Here is a 10,383-nt window from a genome sequence, read left to right on the forward strand (position 1 = left end):
ATTTTATGGAGAAGGAAATGGCAACCCACTCCAGTGTTCTTGCCTGGAGAATCCCAGGGATGGGGGAGCCTGGTGGGCTGCCGTCTATGGGGTCACACAGAGTCGGACACGACTGAAGTGACTTAGCAGCAGCAGCAGGGCATTTTATCTAAGTTGCCTAAAGTTGTTGCCCTGTGCTTTCAGTGCGTAGGATCTGTACTGATGTCCCTTCTTTCATTCTTGATATTGGTAGTTTATGTCTTCTCTTTTTTTCCTGATCACTCTGCTTATTCATTTTTATTGATATTTATGAAGAACCTGATTCTAGTTTTTTCATTTCTCTGTTTTCTGTTTCATCGATTTTTGCTCTTCCATTTTCTTCTTTCTGCTTGCTGTGGATTTCATTTGTTTTTCTGTAAGTTGTTTAAGACAGAGTCTTAGATTATTGATTTACAATCTCTCTTCATTTGTGTAAGTATTTACTGTTATCAGGTTCCCTCCAGGTACTGATTTATCCTGTATATTCACTTTTACTCACTTCAAAATATTTCCCATTTCGCTTGCGATTTCTTCTTTGACACATGAATTGTTTAGAAATATGCTGATTTCCTGATGTTTGGGAGACTCCTGGATACCAGGGGTTTTCTAGTTTCTAACTTAATTCTGTTGAGATCAGAAAACATGGTTTGTATGATTTTCGTCACTGTAAGTCTGCAGAGATTTGTCTGTCTTTTGAAGAGTGTTCCATATGCCCTTGAAAAGAGTGTTACCGTGCTGCTGTTGGAGGGAGAGTTCTGTAAAATGTCAGTTAGGTCAAGGTGGTTGACAGTGCTGTTTAAGAGGGCTTCCCTGGTGGCCCAGATGGCAGTGCAGGAGACCAGGGTTTGATCCCTGGGTCGGGAAGATCCCCTGGAGAAGGATGTGGCCACCCACTCCAGTATTCTTGCCTGGAGAATTGTTTAAAGGCTTCTGTATCCTTCCTGACCTTGGTTGGCGGTCTGTTTTGGCTTCCTTGTTCAACAGTTATTGAGTAATTCAGAGGAAGATTGAGGTCCCTGCCTGTTACTGTGGGTTTGTCTATTTCTTCTTTCAGTCTATTTAGTTATTGTTTTCCTTGTCTCTTTTTTTTTTTAAACCTGTTTTTTAATTCACTTAACTGACTTTGAAATTAGCAGATGTTTTGCTAAAAAAATTTAGAAAACACAATGTTGAAAATAAAATTAAAGCCAGCCAGAGATAACTTTTAGTGAGTAGAGTTAGGTTGATCCTTCAAACTTGTTCATGAGTCGTGGCTGTTCTTTGTTGATATATTATTATCATATGTAAAAGCTGTTTCAGAAAATTAATGTGTAGTCAGTTACCGTTTTATCATGGTTTGGTAGATAGGTTAAATTTATTAATACAGATGAGTCATAGACTTTTAATGGTATAATTTCTTTATATAAAGTTTTGCCAGCAAATTTAAAAGGTAGCAAATAAAAGACCAAATTATTTTGAAGTTATGAGCAATAATGTTGTCTTTAGCTTAGCCTTTGAGAATATGTAATTGGTTAAAAATCCATTTTAAAGATGATTTAAATGGCCCTTGTGACTGCTTCCATGGGTTTTTTTCCCCCTGAATTGACCGTCCTTAATTATTGAAAGCAGACCCTCGCGTACGGGGACATGAACCATGAGTGGATCGGCAACGAGTGGCTGCCCAGCCTGGGGCTCCCGCAGTACCGCAGCTATTTCATGGAGTGCCTTGTGGACGCGCGGATGCTGGACCACCTGACCAAGAAAGACCTCCGCGGGCAGCTGAAAATGGTCGACAGTTTTCACAGGTCGGGCGCTGCATCGTGCTCACTAGTTGGTGGAGAGACGTTTGCCTGTGGCCAGGTCTAAATTTTTTCTTTTTCTCTTGGAAACAGAAACAGTTTCCAGTGTGGAATTATGTGCCTGCGAAGGTTGAATTATGACCGAAAAGAACTGGAAAGAAAAAGAGAAGAGAGCCAGAATGAACTGAAAGGCTAGTACAGTCCTATTTCTTGCTTCCCAGTGTATAAGCAGCCTCAGTGATTTCTTGTTTGAAAGAAAAATTCAGGAAATGGCTTTCCGTGGAGGAAACACACCTCGCATCATTACGGAGGAGGGGGGATGGAAGGGAGTGTGTGTGAGATCGTCCTCTGTGGCCAGAGAACTTGCGCTCTGTCCTTGGGCTCACATCGGTCTGCAGGTTGTGTGTCCCGAGGTGAGAGCATCTCCCCACGACCCTAGAGATTTCCCTGTTGCTGGGCCACGTGCCCTGTTCTACTCGCGAATGCTGCTGCACGAGCCGAGAAGAGCAAGACCTGCTGTGCACGCAGTTAAGTGTGAAGAACGCTGCTCTGGCCTCTTGTCAAAGGGCTTGAGGCAGCTGGTTCTGTGCCCAGGCTGGAGGCAGTGGCCTTGAAGCTGGGTGGGAGCTTCTCAGCTGGGGAGGGACGGGGGCTGAGGCATTTCAGTTACCCTGTGGAGAGGGGCAGAGGGCTGTCCTTGAAGGCTTGCCCTGGGGGAGTGCCTCTAAGCCTGAGTACAATGGAGTTAAATAAGGTGTTAGCTGTAGGACTTCCCTGGTGATCCAGTGGGTTAGAATCATCTGCCTGCTAATGCAGGGGACATCAGTTCAGTCCCTGGTCTGGGAGGATCCCATAAGCCACAGGCGGATAAGCCCTCATGCCCTTGAGGCTGGGCTCCACAACAAGAGAAACCACCCAGTGCAAAGCCCGCCCATGATAACTGGAGAAAGTCTTCACACAGCAAAAAGACCCATCACAGCCAAAAATAAATAAAATAAATTTTCAAAAGGGATATTAGCCATTAAGCTCAGTGTGAGACGTCCCAGAATGATCAGGAAATAGATCACTGAGAACAAGGTCAGTGATAGAAGGTCACTAACAGTAACAAGACTCACTGAGCGAGTCCAGGCGCCTTCACAGGCTCCTTCATTTAATCCTCGCTATAGCCCTGTGCGTGGGAGTGCTGTTTCCATCTCCAGTTTTTACTGAGAAAGATAAAAATGTTTGGAGAGATGGCCCATGTGAAGGATCGGCTAGCTGTGACTGAGTTCATTTGAATCACAGGAAAACCAGAAGCCAACATTTATAGTATCTGTCCCTTTACCCGGACAAGGGCATTGGAATTGAGAGCTGTGTCTCTGTCTCGTTTGTTTTCTGAATCCATTTTAAACCTTTTTACACTTGACACACACTGTCTTTGAAAGTCATCAGTGATCAGCTGGATATATTTGTACAGCTCGGCTATTTTTAGCACTCTGCTGCCGTTGCTGCTGCTGCTAAGTCGGTTCAGTCGTGTCCGACTCTGTGCGACCCCATAGATGGCAGCCCACCAGGCTCTCCCATCCCTGGGGTTCTCCAGGCAAGAACACTGGAGTGGGTTGCCATTGCCTTCTCCAATGCATGAAAGTGAAAAGTGAAAGTGAAGTTGCTCAGTCATGTCCGACTCTTAGGGACCCCATGGACTGCAGCCTACCAGGCTCCTCTGTCCGTGGGATTTGCCAGGCAAGAGTACTGGAGTGGGGTGCCATTAGAGTAAATTTTGTAACTTATTACTTGACTTAACTAAGATCTTCCCCCACACACACAAATCCCTCTAATATGCTGGACAATGTCTTTACGTTTCTCTCTTTTTAAAATGAGACAACAAAAATGACTTAAAAAAAAGCTTCAAGATTCTAAATGAGAGGTTTATGTTGAATTGAGCAAGGTGTCCAGATATGGTACTGAGTCCTTTTTGTGACGTGAAAAAAGTACATCAACAAACACTCAAAAATAAAGGAAAAAAAGACACTCAAGTCTGTGTCTGAAACATGTTCGTGCCCGGTGCTCACACGCGTTCTTGTGTGTCCTGTCCTTTCCGATCCCTGGAGCCCCATTCTCTGTTCCCTGGAAATGCACATAATCACTTCATCTCTCTTGGACTCACTTGAAGAATGAGTTCTAGTAGAACAGTCTCCATCAGGATGGAGAGGGGCCGGGACATCGTGTCCGAGCACAGCAGGTCGGCTGCCTGCTGAGCCGTGTGCCCCGGCCCTTGGGAGGTCCTGGCTTTTGTCAAGAGCTGAGGGTCAGCATCACGCAGGACTCCTTCGCTGCAGCTGCACGAGGGGAACACAGCTTTCTGAGGCTCCTTTCCAAACTGTCATTCCCTACAGACGTGCTGGTTTGGAGCAACGACCGAGTGATCCGCTGGATCCTCTCCATTGGCCTCAAGGAATACGCGAACAACCTCGTCGAGAGCGGCGTGCACGGCGCGCTGTTGGCCTTGGATGAGACGTTTGACTTCAACGCGCTGGCCCTCTTGTTACAGATCCCCACGCAGAACACACAGGTGCGACCAGCCGGGCTCGGGCCCAGCGAGCAGGCCATCTCCCGATGCAGATGCCAGCTGGCTCCCCGACCGGAGACCAAACCTGACCCCTCAGACAGCTGGTACCCTCGTTGCTCCCCAAGTCCCTCTCGGGATAGTCCACAGTCAGAGATGCTTCGTGCCTCCGTGTTCGTGCCTGTCCACTTTTCATTCTCTGTTGGAAGCACGAGAGTCTTTCAGAAAATAAGGGGAATTCTGACTCAAGGCAGTGTGCCGTGAGAGTGACACGTACTCAGTTCTTACGTGGAAAGAGATGTCCTCTTTGTGTGCCAGATGAAGGTTTTATTAATCTTCCTTCTGGGGGTGATTGCCTTGTGTGGTTCTTTTTGACTCGTGGGCGCATTTGAGAATGAGGGGACTTTTGTTCTTCTCCAGAAGGCTGTGTATCTTGTGTCAGTACCGTGATCTCTCCACCAGCACCAGCCCACAGGGCACACTTGGTGTGTAATTTCCAAGAGACCACGGCTCCCTCTTCTCAATACCCCCTCCAGAGACACCACGTTAAACCCCGACTTCAAACAATATCACAGTTGAGTTTTTTTTTGTAAGTCTTGGGTTAAAAAACAATGGTGATGTGCTGACATTCGAGTGAGATTGTAGACAGTTTCAGGGTGCTGTTTCTTCATAATTTCAGGCTCGTGCTGTCTTGGAAAGAGAGTTCAACAACCTTTTGGTCGTGGGAACCGACAGAAGGTTCGATGAAGTAAGTGTTCAGCTTGATAACTTTTCAAGTTGCCTTCATGTAAATTATTTTGTTATACTTGTGTGAGCCATGTAGTCATGGTGTCTCTTCTAAATATGGAGATAAACTAACTTTACGAGGTAAGCTTTGCTCTTAAAAATTTATTAACAAATGAGTCATTAGAAAACTCGTGTCTTCAGTAAGATACAGGGTGAGTTTTTGTTTCGGGGTGGTTTTTTTTTTTTTTGCTATGTAAGTTTTAGTCCCCCTCAAAAATATTTTTTATATTAAAACATTAGTTTTCACTTAGGAATGGTGTCTGTGAGTTGTGTTTTGGGGAGCAACTGGATGGCCTGACCCTGTTCCAGGGTGGTGTTACCCCACCCTGTGCCACGCTCCGCTGTTCCCAGTTTGGGCAAATCAGTCACACATGGTCATCACAAATGAGTCAAATACACATGGACAAAAGTGCAGTAGCAAACTCGGCCATTTTAAAGGGCTGGTGGCTTTTTTTTTTTCCTTTGTTTTAAAATCTGTCATATTTTTTGTCCTGTAATTTCCCAGGATGATGATAAAAGCTTTAGGAGAGCACCTTCTTGGAGGAAAAAATTCAGGCCAAAGGATGTCCGTGGCTTAGCTGCTGGGTCCGCGGAGACACTGCCGGCGAACTTCCGGGTCCCGTCCTCTCTGTCCTCGCCCTCGGTGCAGCCCAGGAAGGTGCAGCCAGATGGTAGGTGGCTGGTGGGGCAGCGGGTGCGGCCTGGGCTGACGAGCTGGAAGGGCCTCCTGCCCAGGTTACCGGGCTCTTCAATGCATGCCCAAGGGTCCGTGTTCGCCAGTGAATCCTAACATCTGTTTAGAAACGTTTAACAGTTGTGCTTTTTTTTCCTTTCTCAAGTTCTTGTCTGGTTGAATATTAGCGTATTCTTCCAACTAATAAAACTGAGACTTGTGTGTATTCTCAGAGCATTAGATTGACACCCATGGTTTTAGAGATGCGTGTGTGGCCAGCAGCGCTCAAGAGCTCTTCCATAAAACAGTAGGGTCGCTCTCAGGCCATACCAGTCATCCCTCAGCAGCTCTCCACGCTGGGAGGATGGCCGAGTCCACTCTAAGTGACAGCAGCGTCCACCTTCCCGCCCTCTCCCCGTCCCCACCGTTGTCAGTCCCTTGCACACTGTCAGTCGATGGGGCGGAGGAAGAAGGTGAGGCCCACAGAGGTCCTCCCCCGAGTTTGGCCGTGCCGTAAATACACCGGCCAGGCAGTTGTGCTTTCAAACCTAGCTCTGGTTTTGCTTCTGACAGCCTCTCTGCCAGAGAACGCCGCTAGTTCAGGCTGGGTGCTCAGGGCTGCTGTGTTCCCACTTGATGGCCAGACGGCTGGGCCGGGTTCAGGCTCTAGGCTCTGTGGCTCCGGAGGCGCCTTGTGCATGCCCGCCCCCCAGTGTCCTATCCGTGACGGGGTGACTCGGGCTCCTTCCTCCCCGGCCGGGTTCCCAGAGGGAGTGTGCGCTCACCCCGTGGGAGCGGGCCTGGAGGGTCTCTGTGGTGCCGTTTTTTCCTGTTAGTAGCCCTTCCCGTGAGTAGATCTATAAGCTTTGCTCTCACTTGTTCCCACAGAGCAAAGTACATTTAGGTAAAGCCTTTGCTAAGCTGGACACTTTCGGTAAGCGGGCTTACAGGGAAGCTGCGTTGTCTCTTCGCCAGAATTCAATAATACGCTTAACCAGGGCTGGGGGAGACCCAGTGACTCTCTCCTTTTCTAAACAGCATTTTTCTTCCAAGGAACATGCAGCTCCTTTTTACAAATCTTAACTGTAGCCTAGCTTTCAGTCGATTGAAGAGTCTTAAGTGCTTGCTTTTTTATTTCCCATTCTCCTCATTATAAATCCAACACCTCCCTGTCAGATGCACACGGTGACGTTGACATTAGAGTCTAGATAAATTGAAAACAATTCTAGAAAGAGTTGTTGGGAATGTAATATACGGGAGATGACCTTTTACACACTCCGTGAGGTAGGCAGGGCGTAAACTGTGTAACCGGGTGGTTCCCGTGGCTTTTGCGGTGGTCGTGCAGCAGGTCTCGGGGCTCTCAGACTCAGAAGGGTTCAGACCGGCGAGCTGCTCCATCAGCAGCCCCCAGTCTTCAGCCCTCTCTGGAGCCCTGGCCCGAGACTCGTCAGATGTGCTCCTGCTGGGCCCAGGGGAAGATGGAAAACGTTGAATTGGGAGCAGCGGGTTTCTGCTAGGGGGTTATGGCGATTTCTTATTCAACTTGGAGCGGGGGCTGGGGCTGACCCTGAGTCAGTGGTGCCATTTCCGAGGGCGGCTGAGACTGAGTTTCCGCTTTCTTAGAGCAGCCCCGTCCTCCGCCCTCCCTGAGGCCGCCTGGGGAAGAGCAGCCCGGCCCCCAGGACAGCAGAGCACGGGGCTCCAGGCTCGCTCTCCCCAGCTCGCCCACCCTCTAGAAGTTTCCCTAGACCCTCGTAGGAGTGGGCGCTGCTGTAGGTGTGAGTGAGTGTGTCCTCGTGCCCCATGTGACGTTCCACGACTAACCGCACGCTGTGTTTGCACGCTTCCTCCCGTGTTCGTGGGACCAGGCAGCGTGGCGGGAACGCAGAGGCTGGATTCCGCCACAGTCAGGACTTACTCCTGCTGAGCTTCGGGGTGAGTACAGGGCGGCCTGGCCCGCGGGGTGCGGAGGCCTCGCCCTGGCAGTGAAGGGTCAGCGGGTCTCCGGAGGTTGGGCCCGGGAGAGCGCTCAGCAGCAGAGGGCGTGACCGCGGCGCCCGGCTGCCTCTGCAGTGGTCAGAGCACGGCCGAGGCTCCCTCGGTCCCGTGCGCGAGGGTGTCCCTCCCGCGGCGGCAGTGCTGCTGGCCATGCCCTGCGTGCACGCTCTCGGAGGGAACCCGGAGCGTCAGGGTTTGCGAGGCTGCCCTGCCCTGGGCCTCTCCCTCCGCAGGGACGGAAGGGCGCCAGCGTCTGGGGCTCGGCCACCGCTGAGGGGCCACCTCCCTTACAGGTGCCGCTCTGGGTGGTCCTCTGGTGGGTCCGGCCCGGGGGCCCAGCCCTGCTCGAGCCGCTCTGAGGGCAGGAGGCTGTCTGCTTTGTCCTGCTCATGTCTCAGCTAGAAAGCTGGATTGGGGTTTAGTTTTTTTTAGCAGCAGCTTTTAGCTATATGTCAGAATAAAGTCAGCCACAGAGTTCTCTCCTTGATCTGCTTGGTCCTCCATATTTCTCTGAATTCTCAAAGCCCCTGATCCCAGAATGGGGTGGTGTGGGGGGTTCTGGAGGGGCAGGGGCTCGGGCACCAGCCGCCCCAGGCCTGACTCGTCCGTGTGTCTGTCTCCAGTGTACCCGCACTACTTCTACAGATGATCCTACAGCGTCCAGGACACGACAGAGACTACGTGTTGAACTCGATGGAATCTTTAATCTGTTGATACTTGTTATATGGACCCGAAGATATTTTATTACAGAGTTTTTAATTAGTGAAAAAATTCATGAATACCATAGAGAAAATATTTTAGAATTTAACGTTTCTTATATTTATGTAAACTGATGACTTCATTTATATAGTTGCTTCCTTTTTCTTGTATATCCAGGCTATAAATATCCTTTCAGATCAACTCATGTTCTGATACCTGATTTTAGTCTTTCAAATGAATGTACTGTAATGCTTGTATGTATAAATCCTATGAACAAATATAGGGCTTTTGTAAATGATGCATTTATTGTAATTATTCTTGTTTAATTTTTAAATGATAAACCATGAGAGAAGGGGTTTTGCTGCGATTGTAAAATCATCGTGACACGGTGTGCATTATCCTTCCAGAATGTAACCGAGCTCTCCAACAATCACTCTGAAATGAGCGAACTTAATTTCAACCAATTGCTGTTGTATTTTAACGACTGACCTAAACTGTACTTTTTCTAGCAAGAAATGCTTTTTCTCTGCAGCGTGAAGAGATTTAAAAGTACTGGGTGTTAAATGTGAGCTTCTAATCAAATTTGGGCTGAAAGGATGACTAGAAGAAAACTATGAAAATCTCTCCTGTAACCTAGTCTCCGTGGACCCGGATCCCTCATCTTCAGTGACTGGCAGAAGCCATGAGCTGGGGAAGAGAGACTTGGCGGGGGTGGGGAGGGTGGGGCCTGGGCACCCACTGCCCGCTGTGCCCGCCCTCCCTGCCCTCCTCCTGGGAGGCAGGGTCAAGGGCGCCTACTCTTTGAGGACCAATGGTGACGCCCTGTACCTGCTGCAGAGCTGGTGCGCTGGACGTGAAGCCGCCACACCCCCAACAGACAGCGTGGTGCAGCTCTGACAAAGGCCTTATTTTTCTTATGTGAATCATCTTTTTACATCTGTTTGTAAACCCGTTTAAAGAATGGACCTAGGCGTACATTTTTAGATTTTGATGACATAGCCATTTTGGATTGTATAAGTAGCAAATGTAACTTTTACTTTTTCAGCGGCACATTAAAAAAGCCAGCAAGAGATGCGTTCAGATCATGGTGCGTTATTTATTATGCAGCTGATATCTCGGTGGACGGAGACAGCGTCTCTCTTCCCACGTGGGTCCCGCCTTTAATTTACTTGTATAATTCATTGTTACCGTTCTGTTTTTCTATTAATCTTTTGTGAACTTCCTGAATATGTAACAAAGTATGTACAGTCTACTTTTGAACTATTTTTATCACAGTATTATTTATTGCTTTCTTTCAATAAAGTACTGAAGCAAAGTTTCCCACTGCCAATCAAGAGTGCCGAGGGTGAGCTGTATTCTCACTGAGGATAGACCAGAGCTGGTAATGGGAGCCCGTGTCACCACATGGGCCTTCTGTTAAGAGAAACAATGGAGAGAGTGGAAAGGCTAGAAGACGGAAGCATAGGTGTCCCCAGAGCACGACCGATGGGGTGTGGATGCCCCTGGCTCCAGAGACAAGAGGCTCCGTCACTTCAGCATCTGCGGGGACAGGGCCCCTCTGCTGCTGAGGCGCGGGCGGCGGGCCGAGGGTGGGGACAGAGTGCAGGCGTGAAGCCTCACTGTGGGTCCCAGGGTGGGGTGGCCCGAGTGATGCACTGGGGAGTGTGCGTGTGCACGCTTGTGTGTGGGAGCTTTTTATGTTAAGTCAACAGTTTTATTATTCATACATCCATAGAAACAAGAATGTAGCAAGGGGAGGTGGGAGGGAGATTCAAGAGAGAGGAGACACGTACACCTGTGGCTGATTCATGTTGATGTATGGCAGAAATCAAACCAATATTGTAAAGCAGTTATCCTTCAGTTAAAAAGAACATAGCAAGGTGGTC

The 10,383-nt window shown here is 48.8% G+C and overlaps 1 protein-coding gene across 4 annotated transcripts in view; it reads left to right on the forward strand.

The window, feature by feature from the left end:
* Positions 1-9,827, forward strand: part of PPFIA1 (PTPRF interacting protein alpha 1) — an 80,286-nt gene extending 70,459 nt beyond the window's left edge. For 2 of the 4 annotated variants that reach the window (XM_069566434.1, XM_069566436.1), the window contains 7 exons: positions 1,627-1,802; positions 1,890-1,987; positions 4,172-4,347; positions 5,021-5,089; positions 5,633-5,798; positions 7,669-7,735; positions 8,422-9,827. In XM_069566434.1, the coding sequence (XP_069422535.1) occupies positions 1,627-1,802; positions 1,890-1,987; positions 4,172-4,347; positions 5,021-5,089; positions 5,633-5,798; positions 7,669-7,727 (744 nt within the window). In that variant the 3' untranslated portion in view covers positions 7,728-7,735; positions 8,422-9,827. The remainder of the gene's footprint in view (positions 1-1,626; positions 1,803-1,889; positions 1,988-4,171; positions 4,348-5,020; positions 5,090-5,632; positions 5,799-7,668; positions 7,736-8,421) is intronic. The other 2 variants (XM_069566435.1, XM_069566438.1) reach the window with 1 other exon arrangement.
* Positions 9,828-10,383: the final 556 nt, after the last annotated feature.

This window comes from Ovis canadensis, chromosome 21 (genome assembly GCF_042477335.2).
Source record: "Ovis canadensis isolate MfBH-ARS-UI-01 breed Bighorn chromosome 21, ARS-UI_OviCan_v2, whole genome shotgun sequence".
Lineage (NCBI taxonomy): Eukaryota > Metazoa > Chordata > Mammalia > Artiodactyla > Bovidae > Ovis > Ovis canadensis.